The sequence below is a fragment of the Panthera onca genome, chromosome X (assembly GCF_046562875.1).
Source record: "Panthera onca isolate mPanOnc1 chromosome X, mPanOnc1 haplotype 2, whole genome shotgun sequence".
NCBI classification, from domain to species: Eukaryota; Metazoa; Chordata; class Mammalia; order Carnivora; family Felidae; genus Panthera; species Panthera onca.
Genome location: NC_138357.1, coordinates 117,210,061 through 117,232,736, shown reverse-complemented (window position 1 = coordinate 117,232,736; position 22,676 = coordinate 117,210,061). Strand labels below are relative to the sequence as shown.

General features: G+C 40.8%; 1 protein-coding gene across 2 annotated transcripts in view; it reads left to right on the top strand.

The window, feature by feature from the left end:
- Nucleotides 1–2,958: 2,958 nt before the first annotated feature.
- The window catches only part of GRPR (gastrin releasing peptide receptor), a 37,216-nt gene continuing 17,498 nt past the window's right edge, over nt 2,959–22,676 (top strand). For both annotated transcript variants that reach the window (XM_081793859.1, XM_081793858.1), the window contains exon 1: nt 2,959–3,779. In XM_081793859.1, coding sequence (XP_081649985.1) covers nt 3,367–3,779 — 413 coding nt within the window. In that variant the 5' untranslated portion in view covers nt 2,959–3,366. The remainder of the gene's footprint in view (nt 3,780–22,676) is intronic.

Here is a 22,676-nt window from a genome sequence, read left to right as displayed (position 1 = left end):
GGCCTGGATTACAATATATTTTCCTCTCAGGACTGCCTTTGCTGCATCCCAAAGGGTTTGGATTATTGTATTTTCATTTTCATTTGTTTCCATATATTTTTAAATTTCTTCTCTAATTGCCTGGTTGACCCATTCATTTTTTAGTAGGATGTTCTTTAACCTCCATGCTTTTGGAGGTTTTCCAGACTTTTTCCTGTGGTTGATTTCAAGCTTCATAGCATTGTGATCTGAAAGTGTGCGTGGTATGATCTCAGTTCTTTTATATTTATCAAGGGCTGTTCTGTGACCCAGTATGTGATCTGTCTTGGAGAATGTTCCATGTGCACTCAAGAAGAAAGTATATTCTGCTGCTTTGGGATGCAGAGTTCTAAACATATCTGTCAAATCCATCTGGTCCAATGTATCATTCAGGGCCCTTGTTTCTTTATTCATTCTCTGTCTAGATGATCTGTCCATTGTTGTAAGTGGAGTATTAAGGTCCCCTGCAGTTACCACATTCTTGTCAATAAGATTGCTTATGTTTGTGATTAATTGTTTTATATATTTGGGTGCTCCTGAATTCAGTGCATAGACATTTATAATTGTTAGCTCTTCCTGATGGATAGACCCTGTAATTGTTATATAATGCTCTTCATCATCTCTTGTTACAGCCTTTAATTTAAAGTCTAGTTTGTCTAATATAAGTATGGCCACTCCAGCTTTCTTTTGACTTCCAGTAGCATGATAGATAGTTCTCCATCCCCTCACTTTCAATCTGAAGGTGTCCTCAGGTCTAAAATGAGTCTCTTGTTGACAGCAAATAGACAGGTATTGTTTTTTTATCCATTCTGATACCCTATGTCTTTTGATTGGCGCATTCAGTCCATTTACATCCAGTGTTATTATTGAAAGATATGGGTTTAGAGTCATTGTGATGTCTGTAGGTTTCATGCTTGTAGTGGTGTCTCTGGTACTTTGTGGTCCTTGCAACATTTCACTCACAGAGTCCCCCTTTGGATCTCTTGTAGGGCTGGTTTAGTGGTGATGAATTCCAAGAAGAAAAATGATTAATCAGGATAAAACAAACAGAAGCATTTGCAGAATATATATGAAAACCCTTCTTGCATTATTCTTTGAAACCAGGTGCTCTGACTATGAGCTAGAGTACCTGGGATCGTGAAGGATCTTGTAATAACATGTATCTTCATATTCTTTTTCTCAGGCTCTTGCACAATGCCTGAAAACTGGCAGATGTATGATCAATGTCTTTCAAGTAAATGGAAGGGTTGCTGATTCACCTGTATGAATAGGACCTTTTGCCAGTTGATCCAAGGTCGATCACTCTTCTGACTTTATTGGGCTTTTCCAAAGGAAAACCACAACAATCATCTCTCTCAATCACCACAGTAATAACAGTTATAGTACTAGCAGCTGGTATTAATTGAGCACTTACTGTGTGCCAAATACTATGGAATCTTAACATGGATAATTTCAGTTAACTTCACAAATTATCCCCACTTTACAGATTAGGAACTTGAAGTTTAAGACACCCAGTAACTTGCCTACATAACTTGTTAAAGCATTACCTGAGGGCGCCAAAATGGAAGCACAGAAACCATATACTACATAAGGTATACTGCTAGCAACTTAAATCAACACCACTAGGCTCATGGTCATTGACTCATTACTGGTGACACTGATGTCCACCGAGTAGCTCTTCCTACTCCAGGCACGCAGCAGCAGATTCCGACTGCTGGCTGAGAGGAACGCCAGCCCTTTGGATTGTGGAGGAGCATGGCAGGCATCTCAATGTTGTCACCTGCCCCTGGAAGTCACCATGACAACGTGCTTGGAGTCTTTCTTGGTGCACTCCGGCCTGGTGTTAAGTGCAAGCTTCTTTACTCCTTATGGATCCCAAAAAACCAAACCTTCAACGACAGTGCCTGTTGGTAACTGGCTTCCTGTAATGTACCTGGAGAGCAGGCTCCACCTAAGTCTTAAAGATAAACCCTTGTGATGGATTTGTAAGTTGTTGGCTAAAGGTCTAAACTCAAATCTAGTTGTACCTCCTCAGTAAAGCCTTTTCTGGCCCCCCACCAAGTCTCAGTTATTTCTTTCCAGTCCCCAATTCCTTGGTACTCTATCTGTAAGTCCTTTTCTGTTAATTTCCTACTCAGGACTTAAGAGGAAAGTTGCTATTAAACATGGCAAGCATTCAAATAAAAAAAACTTCAAATAACTGCATCAAAATGCCAGTTCATGTAATTTTTAGATCCAATGATCTGGAAAAGGCTACTGATATTTAAGAATGCAGCTGGCTCCTGATCTTATTTCCCCCTGGTAAAGGGAACAATAACGGCTTGCGAAAGCTATGGGAAAGGGCGCGTGTGTATTCTGCTTCTGCTTTTCCCAGATGTCAGTTACTAAAGGTTTAAGGCACAAATCCTATGCCGACTGTTCCTCAGTGGCAGTCCCCATTCAAAGAGGCATTGGGAAGGCTGGTGGGACAGCTCACACGGGGACATCCTGTGCATCTGTGTGCATTTAATTCAGATACCGACCTCATTTTATAGCAACCCTAACATGTCATTCTAATGTATTGGTAAAGATGAGAAAATGGGATGTGAGTTTTATCTAGATTCACGGGCATGGATAGTATCAGCAAGACTTGCGGGGCCCTGCAGAGGGCTAGCAATGCTTATTAAATAACTGCCGTAGGTGCTGTATCATAAATGAGAAGCCAAGGGTGTCCGTTAAAGTCTGCAGGTGGATTCTCATCTGGGGAGCACAGGCTACTGGGCAGTGATTGAAGTGTCCAGCAGGGGGCTGGCATTCTCTGTCTGTACTTAGCCCTGGTTCCTCTTCAGAGCCTCAGCTCAGCAGAGCTGCTGTTTGCTGGTTAAGTCAGTGACGTGCACAGCATCCTGCCTATAGGATTTGAGGCTTTCTCTGTGCAGTTTTTTTTCTACCCACTTTAAACCTTCAGGTTCTAAATATCAGGAAAGATAGGAAATGCCGTATGAAAATAGCCGGCCAAAAGTTCTTTGTAAACTGCAGCCAGGGAGACTCAGACTAGAATGGAGGTAGAAAGGGTTGGTACAGAGTGGGTTTAATTCTGAGCCCTTTCTGGCCGAATTTTTGTTGTTGTTTTGTTGTTAACTTACTGAATAGAGACATGTAGTACATTGGTCAAGTGAAGACCACGGCAGCACCAGCGTCAAAATAGTGCCAGACAGTTCTGAATGCTATAGTGTATATGTACTCTATTTTTATTAAAGAAGATAAAGAGCCCAGCATAGATTTTTATCCTCATCTTCACCCAACTGCAAAATCAAAGTTAAGCAACAGCATCTAAGAGCACTTTTCAGGTGGGAAAGAATCTAGAGGATGGCTCTAAGTGATTGTTTGCTTTTGAACTTGGAAGTGGACCACTTCTTGCACTGCAACATCTCCAGTCACAGTGCAGATGTCCCCATGAACGACGACTGGTTCCACCCGGGGATCCTGTATGTCATCCCTGCAATCTATGGGGTCATCATTCTGATAGGCCTCATCGGCAACATCACGCTGATCAAGATCTTCTGTACTGTGAAGGCCATGCGAAATGTGCCGAACCTGTTCATCTCCAGTCTGGCGTTGGGAGATCTGCTCCTCTTGGTAACATGTGCTCCCGTGGATGCCAGCAGGTACCTGGCCGACAGATGGCTGTTTGGCAGGATTGGCTGCAAGCTGATCCCCTTTATACAGCTCACCTCGGTGGGGGTGTCTGTCTTCACCCTCACGGCTCTCTCGGCGGACAGGTAAGTTCCGGAGGAAAGTCACATTCTCTCTGAGGGTGATAGATGCCTTGGTAAATGAGCCACCACCCTGGGGCAGACAGAGCTGCTTGCACAAAGGGAAGTTCTACTCACACTCCGATTCCCTCCCAGGAATGTTTTTCTTCTGGAGATTACTTCTTGAGTTTGACATACTGGTTTAAGAAAGAAAAGTGAGTGAGTGGTGGGACAGAAGGGGACAAATGAGAAAAAAAATATTCTGAGCATAAGATTGACGTTCATTTTCAGGAGACAAATCGATTTAGTGTTGCTTTTTCCTAATTTCTCCCTCCTTGCAAAATTAATTGAGTGGTGAGAAGAAAAAAAAAAAAGTCACACCTAATAGAGTTTACACCCGAGGCAAATGTTTCTTAGAAACAATTCAACGTCATCAGAGAACAGAAAAGTCTCACTGAATTTCTTCCTCAAAATAGGCTTTCAGAAATAAACAAGAGGAGAAAATAAGCAGCATTTCCTTGAAATTTATTTTCCTCAGACTATTTAACTTTTCTCACAGCTGATTTTGTATTTGGCTCTCTTTGTAAGCAGAGAGCTGGTTTTTCTAAGTATCTCTTTAGTGAAATAAGCATGATGTGGATTTTTTTTCTCCTTGAGAAAGCTCCATTCAAGTCTGATTTTGAATTTTAATATCTTTAGTGATGTACTTCCATATACGGTGCCTTTGGGTTTTTTTTTTTCAGTGGGGGGAGGGAGTCCAGTGTTTTATTCTGGGAAATACTCATATCTGTGAACTGCATTTCTTGTGTGCACATGTTGCTTTCAAATTCACATGTATTCATTCTTAAAGATTCATCATCAGTCTTTGAACATTTACCGAGCATCTATTCTGTAAACAACTCTTGCTTGAATGAACCAGTCAGGAAATATCTGCAGGTTGTTCACACGTGTGGCTGCATATATCTTACATACCTCTGAGATCTAGAAATCGGACCCAGTGATGGATAGACTCCAGAAACATCATGGAGCATATGGTCAAATGAAGAAAAACCGGAACATTGAGCCAGAGCTTATACATTTTTATTTTAAAATCCACAGGATGATATGGTGTTAAAGATACACATGGATTTGAGAGTGTACCAGGAAAGACAGAGAAGCAGCTCTTGAAAGTTTATACTCTGAAGAGAATGTCCTACATTTTAATACATACGATAGTGGATTCTCATTTTGTAGAGGAACAAACAGTCCCCAGGTGATCTGGCTTTGTCAAGTAATGGACAAATAAAGATAGTGTTATCAGTATTTGTAGACATGTGTTTAGACTTAGCTGCCTGAAGTACACTGTTCATTTTCAAAGGTGGAAAAATAACAGCCCAGAGACAAGGTTTGCACATCGGACTGGCCAGACAGGGTTTCTCCGTTCCCGCAGCTCACGTCCAGCTTGCTCTAACCTGAGCGTTTGCCCACCAGGTGCTAATGGCCACAGGCAGTTTCACACGTTGATCCAGGGGCAGGCAAACTCCCCAGCCGGCAGAAGGTCTGTCTGTGGCTCATGACCAATGGCCCAGGGCACCTCGGGATGAGGGCCATTTTCTTGACGGGAAGAGGAGATTTTGCATTCTGGGTTGGTGGGTGCGGAGGTGTTGGGGGGGGTGGGCAGGGAGAAAAGTGAGGGCGTGGAATGTACAAATGCAGCTGCAGAGAGCTTTCCAAGCAGACCATCGGCAGAAAGACTCTTTCAAAAGCCGGTTTGCACCCTTTGGCAGCTCTAGTGTGCTCTCAGCAACTTTATAGTTACTGTGTGTCCAAGTTCGGAAATTTCCAATTTCCAAGTTCAGAAATTACTATAAGCTTCCGTGTAACTAACTTTTTGTGCTTTGGTAAAGGCTTGAGAAAGCTGATGGCTCACCTGAATCACAGGTACTGCATCTAACCAATTTCAACAAGAATAAGTATTGAGCTAGTTAAATAATATAAAACTATACTTGTCTATCTCGTTTTAAAAAGCTATTGGAGTCTTATAATAACGTCATGAGGTTGGCAGGGCAAACACACACACACAATCTCTATTGTTTCTCAACAAGGTATGATCTATATACAGTAAAGTGAACAAGTGTATAGATCAGTGTATTTGCACTGTCTTCATAGCAACGTAACCACCACCCGGCTGGAGATATAGAATATCTGGCACCCCAGGAGTTTCTTTTCTGTCTCTTTCCAGTTAATACCCACCCCCAGAGAGAGGCAATCACTATTCTGAGTTCAGTTAACATAGATTATTTTTGCCAGTTCGTTAATCTCATATAAATAGAATCATACTTCTTATGCTTCTCATGTCTGTGAGAGTCATCTGTGTTGGTGCACATAGCAATGGTTTGTTCTTTTTAATTCTTGTGTGGTATTCCACCATATGAATATATCTCGGTTTGTGTATCCATTCTAATACTGATGGACATTGGGTTGTTTCCAGTTGGGGGCTGCTGATAGCCTACTCTGGATATTCTTATTCATGCCTTTTGGGGTACATGTGTGTTTCTTTCTCTTGGGTCTCAGCCTGGGAATGGAGTCACTGGATCACTGGTGGCATATATTTAGTAAATATCATCAAAGAGTTTTCTAAAGTGCTAGTCTGTATTTGACAGGTTGGTAAAAGGATGAACCGGAGGACCCTCCACACTGGGTGATCATCACCAATCATTGGGGAGCTCAAAAAACATACAGCTTCTTGGCTGCTACCCTAAATCTACTGAATCAGGGTTTCTGAGGTGTGAATGGGCATAGTGATAATCATCCGTTCCCACCCCCTGTAGGCTCACCAGCAGTGCCAGCACTCGTTCCAATCTCCCTTCTACAGTCCTCCCTTCCCCCAGGCAAACTGGAATCTTTGTTAATATGAAAGGAATAACAGTTTTCTGGAAAAGTTGATACTGCTGCCACTGTGTCAAAGGGAGACTTCAAGGCAGTCCCAGAAACCAGAATTCTGGGTTTCACACAGCTGACCATTTGCAGATTTGCATTCAGGCCCCTTTACTTTTGGTCCCTGCCCTACCTCTCCTTTCATGGTTTTTTCCCCTTACACATGCACCCAGTGGTTAAACTGACGAGTTCCTGGCTCTGCTTCCTTGTTTATGCTTTTGTGCACATTCTCCAGAATGCTTTCTCCTTTCCTACATAGAAGATTCTACTCCCCGTGTGATGTATGGGCTGGGAATGGGTGTCAACAGTCCTGCCTTTTAGGCTTTTTGCTGCCATTACTGCCCATTTCAGGGAGTCGGACCAAGTCACTAACACTCTGACCTTAGTTGAATCATCTGTAAAGTAATAGAGTTGAGCTAGATTATTTCTAAGGTCTCTCCAAAGTTTTTCAATTCTGTCATATTGCCTATCATTTGGAATTTGGCAAGCTTCCCCCTTAAAGCCCTAAGTGGGACCATTCTAGCCCGAAGTTCCTGACCCTACTCTAAACACAAAGTTCATTATCTGAGACATGAACTATCTTGTGACTTCTTTCATCTTCCTCTTTTGAAGTATTTCACTCATTTGTCTTTTTTTAGCCTCTTATATATTCATTGCTTTAACTTTTCAAGTAGATTATTAAGGATGCTGAGGGCAGAGATTTCTTACACATCCTTATATCTTCCACAGTACCTCACATGGTTCTTTGCACCAAATGTATGATCAGTAACTATTGGTTAATTAAAATTATGGTTAATTAATGCACACTTTTCTTCTCATTCTTATTATTCTTGTCTTTTGGAATTCATCTGAAAGCATACTCCTTAAAATGTTTAAAAACACGGTCACCGGCTTCTTACCTCTTCCTCTCTACTAAGCTGTCATTGTTTGAGTAAATGAGAGAAAAACCTTTCTTTCTGATTCTATAAATAGATTTGGGGGATGAAGAGATGGGTGGATGGATGGACAGATGAACAGACAGGTGAATGGCTGAGTGGATGGGCAGATGGATGGACAGTGGTTGGATGGATGGATGTATTTTTCTGCATACTGCTCTTTCCTATCAGATGCCCATTTCTGTACTAGGCACTTCAGTATTATGTACATGGAATTTAAGACCTGAATTGGACCCTCAACAGGAGAAGGATGAGGAGAGTTCGTGTTTTCTTTTCCAGTAAATGTAAAGTTTAAAGCTATATTTAATGTTGACAGCATATAATGCCCACGTTATATTGTGCCTGCTTCAGTATTATTTTTCAGTGCTATTTCTGCTAGAATGGAGCTGGCAGAATGAATCCTAAGAGTAGATGTATACAGGAGTTCCAGTGTAATTGTGATCCTTCTTTGATTCCATGGAAAAGACCATTCATAAGTTTTCCCCTCCCTTGTGATTTGGAATGTGGGAAGAAACAGGAAAGTGTTGCATTTATGCAAACGTCTTGAAGTACAGATTCTTCGCGTTCATTGCAAGGAATTTATGAGATAATGTAGTTTTCAACCTTTCCTGATATCTCAAGTCACATGGTCGAACATGTTAGCCACTAATCACAGTGGTTATTTAAATTTAAATCTAATTTAAATAAAACTAAAAATTCAGCTCCCTAGTCACACCAGCCACATGTGAAAGGCCCAGTAGCCACATGTGACTCTACTGGACAGTGCAGATACAGAACATTTCCATCACTGCAGAAAGTTCTCTTGGAAAGAAGAGAGTTTGCTCTATGTCTTGGGGTCCAAATCTCCTTTCCAAGATCCATGCTAGCTGATCTCTCTCATTGAGAGTATCAGGGATTCCTCAGATGGGCAATTATCAAATGCCTCCTAGCTAGCTTACTAGCTCCTCTAGTAAGAGGACACTAGCCACAGCTTGGGTGATGTTTGAGCAGCAACAAGTAGAAGTCATCTTGAAGTTCAAACCCTTGTTTGACAGAGACCGAAAGATGGAATTTGGCCTTGTCACAACAGGTTCAGAGTACAGTCAGACTATAATCCTGGCTTTCCTCGTTCTAAGTCCCAGTTCCTTCGGGGAAAATGGAACCTTTTCTTCAGAAACCATCAAAACACAGAGTCTGATTCCATTTCCCTTCCCTGGACAGCGGGAGCTACTGATCTCAAACCCTACTATTCTGAGGGAAGATAACCTGAGTGACTCCACGGTGGTGCCCTTCTAAGGGGATCCAAATGCTCCACTAATGTTCTAGAGGCCCAGCCTCACGGATTCCAGGGAGATTGGCCTTTTTTTGCACAAGAGAAGAAAATTTAATTTCTTGCAAAGCATCTTTTCCAGAAAGTCCCTCTGTTGGAGGGGTTTACATGAGCCAGCAGTCCATAACTTCTCCACAGTATGACTTTTCTGAAGCATACACTGCCTCTCTGGAAAGGAGACTCAACTTGTGTGTTCCCACAGTGACAGATCTGTGGCGGCTCCTGGCAGACTCTGGAGTGCCCAGAGGGCAGATGCAAGGCTCTTTCAACTGGAGTGCTGCGGATAGAAGGGCAAAAAAGAATTTTGACCTTGTCTCTTACATGTTATCTTTTAAAGTGTTAGACTTTTATGTGATTAATTAAGTATTATTTCTGGCAACTTAATATGAATGGAGGCAAAAAAAAAAAAAAAAAAAAGCACAAACTTGATCATGAAACATACTGCATAGCCTGAAAGGGCTTCCTGGTGAGGTTTTTTGAACTGTACTTGTCAATAACATCCTTTGAAAATAGACTAAATTAGCATTTTTGCACTTGTAAATCCCCCTGGTATGTAGGGTTTGCATAAATTCTCTCTTAATTAAAACACATGTTTTGCAGAATAAAAGAAAAAAATTTCTCCATTCCTCTCTTTCTACCTCCCCATAATGGAACAAGGGATTTTGTTTACTACAGTCAGCTTTGAAATTCTGCTGATTAGTATCTGATATTTGCTGCTACTTGAAAAGATCTGATTTGCCTAGGACCTCTAAGAGGCTGCTGGTTCATTTTACACATTAAACATCAGTTTCTATAAGAGGTCTTCATTGGTCACTCAGTCTAAAGGAATGACCAATGCTATTCCATCATCCAGTTTCTTTTTTGGGGTTGACTGAGGTGTAACTCACAAACAGTAAACTTTTAGGTGTACATTTCTCTGAATTTTGACAAACTTACACACCACCAGCACTACAGTCTAGATGTAGAACATTTCCATCACACCCAGATACTCTCCTGTATCTGTGTGGTCTACCCCCTTCCTTCCTCCACCCTCAGCTCCTGGAAATGACTGATCTTTTCCAAAATATCATATAAATGATATTATACAGTGTATAGTTGTTTAAGTCTGGCTTCTTGCAACTCATGTTGTTGCATGTATCAGTAGCTCATTCCTTTTTTTTTTAAGTTTATTTATTTATTTTGAGAGAGAGAGCAGGAGAGAAAGAGAGAGAGAGAGAGAGAGAGAGAGAGAGAATCCCAAGTAGGCTCTGTGATGTCAGTGTAGAGGCTGACATGGGGCTTGAACCCATGAACTGTGAGATCATGACCTAAGCTGAAACCAAGAGACACTCAACAGACTGGGCCACCCAGGCACCCCCATTCCTTTTTATTGCTGAGGTAGTATTAAACTGCATGGATATACCACAGTTTGTTTATCCCTTCTTCAGTCAATGGGCATTAGGATTGTTTTCAGTTTTGGGTGATTATGAATTGAGGTATGTCTTCATTTCTCTTAGGTAAATATCATCCAGTATTATTTTCTTGAGAATTATTCTGTTCATTTATTTGCTTACTGGTTTATTGTCTATCTTCTACCACTAGAAATATAACCCCCCACACAAAATGGGAGGCTATCTCATTCACTGGCATATTCTCTGATACTAAAACAGTCCCTAACCTGTAGTAGATGCTTGATAAGTGTTTGTTGAATACCTGAGTGGATGGAAAATGAAGGAAGGAATAAAGAAATGAATGAATTCTGGTAGGTCTTACTCAGAGAACCAGAAATGCTGGATTATGGTTTGTGAATCATGTTCATTCCCTTTGATGGTTAACAAATGGCTGCAGTAGAATGGTTATTCTAACTCTAGATGACTGTACTTGTCAATAACATCCTTTGAAAATAGACTAAATTAGCATTTTTGCACTTGTAAATCCGCCTGGTATGTAGGGTTTGCATAAATTCTCTCTTAATTAAAACACATGTTTTGCAGAATAAAAGAAAAAAATTTCTCCATTCCTCCTGGTATGTAGAGTGTGCATATTTCAGCTCCATAACTCATTACTGGTTATGTCATCTATGTTTAGATTATTATAAAATGTTTAAAACTATTTGAGAAAGCCAGTATCAAATTTCTTTCCTATATGGGCCCTACAATTTCACAGTATTTAAAGACCTTATCCAGGTTTTATGGGAACTGTTTGGAGGACGGTTTTTAAGAAAAAACAAGTAAAATTATGAACAAAAAGTTAAGTAGAGCAGTGAATGTTTGAAAATATTTAGAAACATGTTAGATTTGGAAATCACAGTGTTACAAATTTAAATAAGTTGATAAACTCAACAAACATCACAAAATCCAGAAAACATAATATCTCTTAATTAACTGCCTGATACATGTCCATCACACTTCTTTTCTCAGATATTTTGATTTCGTCCTCATTTGTCTCCTTTTAAAATGACAATGGTTTGGTGATATTCTTTCCTTTTTTTTTTTTAAGTCTATTTATCTATTTTGAGAGAGAGAGAGCATGCATGCATGAGCAGGGGAATGGCAGAGAGAGAGAGGGAGAGAATCCCAAGCAGGCCCCATGTTGTCAGCACAGAGCTCCACCTGGGGCTCAATCCCACGAACCGTGAGATCATCACCTGAGCTGAAACCAACGAGTTGGACACTTAACTGACTGATCCACCCAGGCGCCCCAGTGATAATCTTTTCTATAGAGAAATTAGAAAAACAAGTCAGACTTGTCACATGGTTGATTAAAATTGACTTTTTTAAAAAAATTTTTTGTAATGTTTTTATTTTATTTTTGAGAGAGAGAGAGAGCACTAGCTGTGTAAGGGCAGAGAGAGAGGGAGACACAGAATCCGAAGCAGGCTCCAGGCTCTGAGCCATCAGCACAGAGCCCGATGCGGGGCTCAAACTCACAGACTGCGAGATCATGACCTGAGCCGAAGTCGGATGCTCAACCGACTGCGCCACCCAGGCGCCCTGTAAAATTGACTTACTATTAATGAGAGGTTAGAAAAGTTTCTGGGTGCCTCGGTGGCTCAGTCAGTTGAGCATCTGACTCTTGATTTTGGCTCAGGTCATGATCTCATGGTTTGTGGGTTTAAGCCCCACAGTGGGCTCTGCGCTGACCCTGCGGAGCCTGCTCGGGATTCTTGCTCTCCTTCTCTCTCTGCCCCTCGCCCCTTTTCTCAAAATAAATAAGCAAACATTAAAAAAAGATAAAAGTTTATTTCAGCTCCATAACTCATTACTGGTTATGTCATGTATGTTTAGATTATTATAAAATGTTTAAAACTATTTGAGAAAGCCAGTATCAAATTTCTTTCCTATATGGGCCATACAGTTTCACAGTATTTAAAGTTTTGTGCCTTGAGTAATCTTATATACTCATTTAATTGATGATCCCCATTAACCTATTTGCCATGGATGCCTTTGTATTATGTTTTAAATTTTCTTCATCCATGTTGGTATTTTGTGGGTATGCATAACATGTGTGACTTTAAACAAATGTCTTTGCTCTTTGTAATTTGGCTACAGGTTTCTGTTCTATGAACACAGACACTCTGATAAATTTGACTTTGCTGATGTATCAGGATTTAAATCTACCATGTTATTTGTTTTTTATTGGTCTCACCTGTTTCATTATCCTTTTTCCCTTCTTGCCTTCTTTTAAATTAATGAAATATTTTAATTATTCTACCCCTCCCCATAAGTTGAATTATATAAACTCTTCTTAGCATTCTTTTAGGAGCTACCCTAGTTTACAACATGTATCCTTGACTTATTCGAATTTGCTATAAATTAGTACTTTCCCACTTCCTGGAGAATTCAAGGATCGCAACCCAGGGACACTTTATTTTAATTCCCTCCTGCCTTTTTTTGGGGGGGGGGGGGGAGGGACTATTTCTATTTTATATTTTAATTCTCTTTGTATTTTAAAACCCACAACTCATTATGTTTACTGTTTTACATACTTTTTGTTAGTTTTTTTACATTTACTCATATTTATCTTTAAATTTAAATTTATTCCTATATTTACCTTTTCTGTTGCTATTTCTTCCTGCACCTCTGTGACTTCATCTGAGATCATTTTACTTCGGTCCAAAGAATGCCTTTCAATGTTTCACTCAGTGTTAAGTCTAATGGGGATACATTTTCTATTTTTGTGTGTGAAAATGCCTTTATTTGATGTAATCTGGGGAGGATATTTTCACTGGGCATAGAATTCTAAGCCGGCAGTTCTCTTTCACACTTTGAAGTTGCCATTTATTGTATTCTGATTTCTACTGTGATGACAGATATCAGTTTTGTTGTTGCTTTTCAAAATTATTGATTTTTCTTTGACTGATTTTAAGATTTTTTCCCATATCTTTGGTTTTCAGCAGCATTGCTGTGATGCACTTAAGTGGTTTTCTTTGTATTTTTCCTGCTTGAGATTCATAGCTTTACTTAAATCTGTGGCTTGAAGTTTTAGCCAGTTTTGTAAAGTTCTCAACCATTACAACTTCAAATATTGCTTCTGTCTCATTCTCTTTTTCCTCTCCTTTTTTATGCTGTCTTCATATAAATAGGATATTGTAGGTTAACTTCAAGCTTTTCAAGTTTTCTTCCTCCTTTGGTTGTTTTTGCTTTTATTGAGGCAGAAAATTTCATACTAGGGTCAGGCCTCAGTTACTGGGAACTATTTTAGTCACATTTTCGTCTCACCGTCTCACCATGTCCCATAAATTTCCTTCTCCTTTTTCCTTATTTGCCAGCCTTTTTTCTCACTGTACTTCAGTCTGGCCATTTTCAGCTCACAAATCCTCTCTTCAGCTGTGTCTAGTCTGCTTCTGAAGCTTCCACTTAATTATTAACTTCAGTTTGGGTATATTGCAATTCTAGAATTTCCATTTTAATTTCTTGAATTAGTCCCAGTATATTTTGAAATCCCTCTCTGGTAACTCTATAAGCCTGTTTCTATTATTGATTTTCTTCTCCTGTGTTTTGGCCATCTTGTTTTGCCTCCTGGTATATGAGGCAATTTTGTTTGACTACCTGATTTTGTATATAATGAATTGTAAATAATTTGAGGCTCTGGATGTTATTATCATCCAGAAAAGATTAGCTCTTGCTTCTTGCAGGCAGTTAGGTGGCAGTATACCTGACCCAACTGGGGACCGTGCAGATTGGAGGCTGAGCTTTGGTCTTTGTGAGAATTGGTTCATCCCTCCTCCTGGGGTCTACCCCTTTGGGAATCTGAACTGAAAGCCTGGGGTGTTTACCTGGCCTCCTCTCCTTGGTGGCCCTTGTACTCCATTTATTGACCTCCTTCCTTCTAAAACTGCTGGAAGCTCCACTCAGCTTTATGTCTCTGCTGCTGATTGAAACTTAACAAATGCTTTAAGGGGAAAATGATGCTGAACAATAGCTTCATTCCTTTACCCTCCTCTCCAGGATTTTGGCCCCTTGAATCCTTACTGCTTTGGTATTTCTCTGATGTTTTCAAAGAGATTTTCTAACTTTTATGTCAGGAGAGTTGCTCAGCAACAAGCTAGTCTGCTGTTATCAGAGGTGGAAAATCCCATACCACCTCTCTTAAAGACCTGGTCTGCTGCCCTCACAACTCTCCATATCCCAGTTTCTCTAAAGAAGAGTACAGAACTTCCTAGCCAGACCTGTAGGATCAGCATTCATAGCCTCAAATTAACTCAGCAATTTAGATTCAGAGAAGTGAGCTCTGGCTAACTTCAAAGTGAGTAAGTGAGGAGTCTCAGCTGAGGCCTGCAGCAGTGGGCCCTGCCAAATATTGTAGGGACATCAAAGCCTCTGGGATCTTTCAACCAAGCCAGGACTCTTAGCCCCAATATGCGGGAGCTAGAGCCAACATTTAGTTATGCAGTGATTGAGAACAGCTAAAATTTCGTGGGAAGGCAAGAGCCAAAATGTTCCTAGGTACATTTCTTTAAACTTCACTTCTTTATTACTTTTTCTTTTTCTTTCTTTTCTTCTTTTCTTCTTCTTCTTTTTTTTTTTTTTTTTGGTATTGTACACAGACCAATTGGTCAGTGGTAATAGGAAAGAAGTAGGGAGAAAATGCGAAGTGCAGCACATAAAGACATTTATTTCCAGTGTGAGAAGAACTTATTGTGACAATAATAATATGTCCATGTGACTCACTTATTTCTTTATGTTGTGTACATATAAATAGAATAACTACAGGTTAACTTCAAGCTTTTCACGATTTCTTTTTTTCCCATTGGTGCTGTTCTTTGTTTGTTTTGTGTTGTTTTGTTTGATTATCAGGCAGTTTCATACCAGGGTCAGGCCTCTGTTATGAGAAATACGTTAAACACACAAAAAACAATACAAAATTGATGTAAAAACAAAATTACAGTTGTTTCTCCATGAGAGCATATGGGAAACACTTATTTCTTTCTAAAGAAATAGCAGTCAAAACAGATTTTTAAGAATTTCATTATTTTCTTTTCCCTTTCCACGTTAAATGATTGGCAACACCACAGGAGAACAGAAAAATCAGAATTTGGCATCTTTTCTTTCCTAGCTTGTCAGCAGAGGTGAAATTGAAGGTTAAAATGATGGTTTGAGGAAAACATGTCATATGGGATGAAGAGAAGTGTAGTAAATATTTAGTTTTAAGCATCCTTTACTGGTGCTTTAAAAAGACCTGAGACTCTGAAGTGCTATAGTCAAGTATAACTAACTTGGGGATCCAGAGACCCAGGTTCTAGTCTTGGTTCTCAGCTAACCAACCATGGGACCTCTGTGGGCACTAGTTTCCTCTTCCATATGTGAAGGAAATGGGACTTGATGACTCCTAAGTTTTCTATTCCATAATTATACAGAAAACAGCTTCGTCCTTAAACATGTACTCATATGTCTGACCATGATAAAAGCACTTCATAGACTGGCCCAGCATCGTCTATTCTGAGAGTGCCTCACAAAGGGGAATGTAATATGTAAATATCATTCTATTGTTCTTTGAGGGCTTTACCTGGGTATAGCCTGCTTCCCCAACCAGAATTTTAAATCCTTAATGGTCACGGACTTTTATATCCATAGTGTCAGGCAGAGCCTGAGATACTAAATTCGTACTTACCTTGCTGATAAGGTCACTAAGCATCCTAAACAATGAGTGTTTGATACTGGAAAACCAACAGCAAAGGTCAGTGGCCTATTGTCTTCATTATCACAAGTTAATAAGCCTAACAGGCAGAGTGCCATGCGAAATGGAAGACAGGCTCTCTCCTCCATTTAAAGAAGGAACCAACAATTTTGGTATGAACAGGCAAGAGAACAACAGAATGTTGTTCACACATTCAGTGCACATAGGCCAGGTGCCGGTAAACATTTTTTGTCAAGGGCCAGATAATATTTTCAGCTTTGTGGGCCATAAGGTCTCTGTTGGAACCACTCAACCGGACATTATAGCATGAAAGCAGCCATAGGTATTATGTAAGTAAATGGGCATAGCTGTGTTCCAGTAAAAACCTATTTATTGACACTGAAATTTGAATTTCATGTACTTTTCACATGTCACAAAATGTGATTCTTCTTTCTTTTTCAAGTTTATTTATTTATTTTGAGAGAGAGAGAGAGAGACAGAGAGAGAGCAGGTGGTGGAGGGGCAGAGAGAGAGGGGCAGAGACAATCTCAAGCAGGCTCCACACAAGTAGCACAGATGTGGGGCTCAAAATCACCAACTGTGAGATCCTGACCTGAGCCGAAACCAAGAGTGGGATGCTCAACCAACTGAGCTACTCAGGCACTCCTGATTTTTCTTTAGATTTTTACCCCAACCATTTAAAATATAAAAACTAGGGCGCCTGGGTGGCTCAGTCAGTTAAGTGTCCAAATCTTGGTTTCAGCTCGGGTCAGGATCTCACAGTTCATGAGATCAAGCCCTGCACTGGGCTCTGCACTGACAGGGCAGAGCCTGCTTGGGGTTCTCTCTCTCTCTCTCTCTCTCTCTCTCTGTCTCTCTCTCTCCCCCTCTCTCTGCTCCTCCCCTGCTCACGTGCTCTCTTGCTCTATCAAAATAAATAAATAAACTTTATAAATAAAATGTAAAAAGTATGCTTAGCTCATGGACCATATGAAAACAAGCAAGCAGAGGGACAGATGTGGCCAGTAGATCCTTAGTTTGCTGTCCCTGACGTAGAAGTGTGTGGGTGTTTGCTGAGGCAGTCACTCAGCAGTGGGTGTTTGCTATTTTTTTTTACTTGAGTAGAGTTAGCACACAATGTTACCTTAGTTTCAGGTGTACAGCTTACTGATTTGACAAGTCTATACACTATGCTGTGTTCACCACAAGTACAGCTACCTTCTGTCCCATTATGTCACTATTACAATATCAAAGTAGGACCTAGGGGAATCCATGACCCCTGTCCAGTCAGCCAGGACAGATTTCCAAGGGGATTTAATCAAGACAATATAATAAGAATCAGACAGCTGTGTGGTGCTTTAAAGTATGAGGCATTGTCATATCATGCACATTTGCTTTCAGATCAAAAATTGAGAGTCAAACCAACCACATATCTTTAAGATATGTGTCTTTTCCAGTGTGCCCTGGGTCCTCTGTGATACTAACAGTTGTGTAAATGAAGAAAATGAGAGTTTAAAATCAAGGCTGAGCTGGATTCCAGCTCACATGGATAGTGGGCATGGGGGCAGAGGCTTCCTGCTGCTCACGGGGGAGTAAAGATGTGACCAGGCTCTGCTCTTCTCCCTACCTCCTCCGAATGTTTCACCCTCGCGCCTGGTGCTGCCTCCTCTAAGGTCTTTTCATGTAAGCAAGTGACTTCATGTTAAGCAAGTCCCTTTAAAAGTATTCAAAAGGGGAATTGTGCTCAGGGAGAATCAGCTCCTCAGTACCTCCAGCAACTCTTCTGGGCTTGAAATGGTTAGAGAAATAGGAAGTGTTTGGGCCATAAGAGATCTCTTGGGAAAAGGCTGTTAGCATTTTTCTACTAAAATGTTTAACTGAAAAAAGTCATTCAAATGAACTGTCTAGACCACCTTCCTTGATGATATCTTTGCTGACTCAAAGCAAACTTTTTCAGTTGATTCTTAAGATGCCCCCAAAGTTGCATGGTGACAAACTTACAAATTTTTCTTCCCTCCTTCCGTCCCTCCCCCCTCCTTTTGCCTTCCTTCCTTCTGCTTGTTGTGGAAAAATATACATAACATAAAATTTACTACTTTGATCATTTTGAAGTGTACAGTTCTGTGACATTAAGTACATTCACATGGTAGTGTGACCTTCACCACCATCCATCCCCAGAATTTGTTTCATCTTCCCAATCTGGAACTCCCTACCTATTAAACAGCAACTGTCCTCCCTCCCTCCCTCCCTCCCTTCCTTCTTTCTTTCATTGTATTTTTTTCTCTTTCTTTTATTGTTAATTTTTGAAGGTCACATTTAGTGGAGCACTATTCATAGTGAAGACAAATTCAAAAGCATTGAATTTGAAAAGATGTCTGAGGGGCACCTGGGTGGCTCAGTCAGTAAGCTTCTGACTTCAGCTCAGGTCATGATCTCACGGTTTGTGAGTTCGAGCCCTGCATTGGACTCTGCACTGACAGCTCAGAGCCTGGAGTCTAATTTGGATTCTGTGTCTCCCTCTCTCTCTGCCCTTCCCCCACTCACACTCTGTCTCTCTCTCAAAATAAACATTAAAAAAAAAATTTGGAAAGATGTCTGAGTTTGAGCCCTGGCTCTTCTAATTGTCAACTGTGTGACTTTGGGCAAATCACTCTATAGGTCTCAGTTTTCTGATCTGTAAAATGGGGATAAGGGTATTTACTTTTAAGATATCATATAGGACTATTGTAACTTTTGAAATGGTGAAATGAAATAATGTGTTGACTTCTTTTTGAAATGTTAGAATTCCTAGTCAAAAGAGTGAATGTAATTAGCATGACTGTTATTTAAAGTTCATAAGGTTGCTGAGAGGATGTTGTTGAAATCTCAACCAGTTGATAATCAGTGGACAGTCCTTTCTTTTCATGAAATGCAGTAGCCTTTCATTTAGATAGTGCTTCTGGTTTTCAAAGTGCTTTTCAAACACCTCATTTAGCCCCTCCTTACAGCGAGCAAGGTTGATATCATTAGTTCCATTTCACAGATGAAGTAAACAGAGATCTGAAAATCTCATAGTTTAAGATCTGGACTCAGGACCTCTGTTCAAACCCTGGCTCTGTCACTTGGTAGCTATGTCGCCTCGGGTGACTTACTTCACTTTTTGTGCCTCAGTTTCTCCACCTGTAAGTAGAGGATGACAGCAGTAGTACCTACTTCCTTACACTGATATAAGAGATTCAGAAAGTTAATCCACGATAAGTGTTCAGAGCTATACCCCGAACATAGTGCTGTACAAGTTTTTCTTAAATAAAAATAAATAACATAAAAGTAAAGAAAAGGAAACTGAGACAGCACGCTATGCAAAAATAGCTAATTATCGAAGTGGATGTAGAATGCAGGGCTCCCAGTCTCCATCCCGTCCCTCTGTCTCTCTGTGGTGGGCTCCTTCACCACACGGGTATAACTCTCTAACACTGCCAGGATCAACCTTCTGGGCCAGGGGACCCAATAAGCTACAAAGCTGAGTCAACATTTCACCATGTACAAAGCCTCTCACAAAAGGTTATTTAAATATTGTGCTGTTAAATTTTTATAATTAGACACAATGACTCATGTGCCATGATGGTATTTTTGAGCTTTAATAATTCTTATTTAAAAAAAAAAAGAGGGGTGCCTGGGTGGCTCGGGTGGTTGAGTGTCTGACTCTTCATTTCGGCTCAGATCATGATCTCATAGTTCCTGAATTTGAGCCCCACATCAGGCTCTGTGCTGTTAGCTTGGGATCTTCTCTTCCTCTCTCTGTTCCTTCCCCACTTGTGCTCTCTCTCTCTCTTTCTCAAAATAAATAAACTTAATACAAAATTTTTTTCATTAAAAATTTTTAATTTTTTAAATTCTATTTTTATCTCCAATAATTTGAAGTATATTTAAAAACTAATAATGTCCCTGATATTTCATTTTTTTGTATATGTGTTTGAGAAACTGACAGGACTGGGAGAAAAATTTACACATTCGGTCACTATTGGTGGCGTACCCATATCCCTCGCACTCCCTGGAGGTCACTCACACTGCTGGGTTGGCTGTTTCTCTCTGAGTGAGAGTGATATCTGGCCATGGGAAGGTTTGGGGCAGGGGGAGCACTCCAGAGTTAACACTAGAAGACCATCCTCAACCAGAGAGGGATGGGAATCAATGGGAAACACCTCAGCTTCCTCACGCCTTGGTGGCACAGTTCTGGAATGTGCTCACCAGTCTCTCAAGGGGTCCCCAGCAGGCCTGTGCTCCAGTTGCCCGGAGTGGTACTCATTGGCTTCCATTCCCTCCCTGTCCCACTTCCCTATTCCCTCCCTGTCCCACTTCCCTATTCCCTCCCTGTGCTTCCTGGGATCCCCTCCCAAACAAACTACTTGCGCCTAAATCCCCGTCTCGGGGTCTGTTTGGGGGTGAATGACAATTTAGGAAGACAATTTATTACCCCGAGTCTACTTTACCTTCTACCCTAGAGCATGGGTGATTTTTCTCTGGCTTTGTGATTTTTCCCCACTCTCTGCTCTCTTTTGTGTTACTCAGTAGAGTAAATGCAGGTTATGTCTAACTGCAGCTTGCAAGTGAGATTTATAAACATTCTTCAAACTTTTTGGCTCATAAATTGCTGAAAAAGTCTAACAAGTTATAAATATATGTTCTTCCATCCATAACATTTTTGAGGAATGGCCTCCGAACAACTTGTGCCAGGATGTTTGCACACCTACTGAAATCTAACTGGGTTACTGCTCCTTGGTCAGTTTAAACATATCCACTGGCAACTGTAAGATTTCATCCTGCTTCCACCCCTTCTGACGGATTCCCTTACAGGATTAGCCCTGAGCTTCGGAATTGGTCATCCTGCTGAAACCCGCTTTGGGCCCAAGGGTCAATAGTTGCCCAACTGCTTCTGCCAGAGAAGTCCAATAATTGTCTGCTTCTCTCTTTCATTTTATACTTCAGCTTCTCCATCCCCCATATGCCAACAGTACCTGCCCTTCTGAACCTTTCCCACCACAGCGCCTCTTCCCCAGATTGTAGAGCTTCCCTGATGCCGTTTTCAGCTTGGTTCCAAAGTCTCCTTCGGATGGCCTCTTTAGGCCCTGAGGTCTCTGAATTTATGAGAGAGCTCGGACCTCACTCTAGGCGCAGGCCACAGGGAATGTCAGGGTGTGTATACGGCAGTGAAAGAGTCCCGAGATACAGTGTAACAGACTCAAGAAAGGACTTTTGTGCCTGCCTGGAAACACGGTGCTTTCACCATGGACGGAGTAGGTAGGGAACAGACATTCTAATCATTTATTTGCTTTTCTCCCTTAATTTCAATGCCAGCAAAAAGGAGAAGAATTTGCTACCCAAAAATGTGCCTCTTTGGCATGAGGATTATTTTAGGCAGATTATTTAAGAAACAGCAGGCACAGGACAAGCTCTGAAAACCCTAATCAAAGTTATCCTTTTGGTAAGAGACATTTCCATTTATAAGGGAAATCTCCATCTGTAAGGGTGTCTCTGTCTTTGTACCAGGGAGAGGATGACTCTAAATCTCTAGGAGCTCCTATCTCCTATGGAGAAGGCCAAGATTTAGATCTGCATGACAATCTTACTCTTGTTTACTATACTTTTCCTGGTTAACCTCCCATACCTGTCCCCCCATCTTCTTTTGCCTTTAACTGGAAATGGTATTTAAGATGGAGGCTTGGGTCATTTGGGGGAGTTACTCCATTTTCCTGGGCCTCTCCCATGGGTATAGGAAGTATATAGGATATTAAACTTCTATTTGTTTTTCTCCTATTAAATTGTCTTTTGTTATGGGGGAGTGGGTGGGTCTTGGCCAAGAACCTAGAACAGCAGAGAGAAAATCGTTTTTCCTCCTCTACACCAGAAAGCCCAGGCTGCCTGGTCAACCACAGGATCATCATGATAGGAAGAAGCCTCCGTGGGCTCAAATCTTGTCTCCAATGCTTGGCACTAATGGCCTTAGAAAAGTTACTTTGCCTCAGTTTCTTCATCTGTAAAAGAACAATAATATTAGTACCTACTATAGAGAATTGTTATGAAGATAAAACAGTGATAATTTAAACAAAGCTCATAACATAGTTACCTGATCCGTAGTAAGTCTCCCACAAGTTTTAGCTACTGTTGTTGTTAACAGAATCAATCTAATTGAAACCCAGGTACACAATACTCTTCCTCTTCAATCTGTTGCAAGAAAGAACTTCCCACATGGTAGTTGCAAAGTAAGCCTTTGAAGAAGTAAATAGAAGTGTGGCTGCCTGCAGCCCTTGCCCCTCCAGTGGCTCCTCCATCTGCTAGAGGAATAAACAAAACTTGTTTATTGGAATAAACAAAAGAGATCCTTCTTTCTACAATCAGAGGTCGGACTTTCCATGCGGGGAAAGTGGTCGCATTGACGTCAAGCCAAACTACAGAGGGAATGACTGCTATGCACGCCCCTCCCCAAAGCAGGGTTTGGTCTCAGGGAAACCATATGTGCCTACAGGGAAAGAACACAATAGAGGGGGAATTGCAGTTCACAAACTTCAGGACTTTACTCAGAGATGGACCTGCGTGGATCCACGATCTGTGTCTTGATCTTTCTCTGAAGAAAATGAGAAAAAGAAAAAGTATGACTGCACTTTGTAATATGGATCATGACCCTCTGCC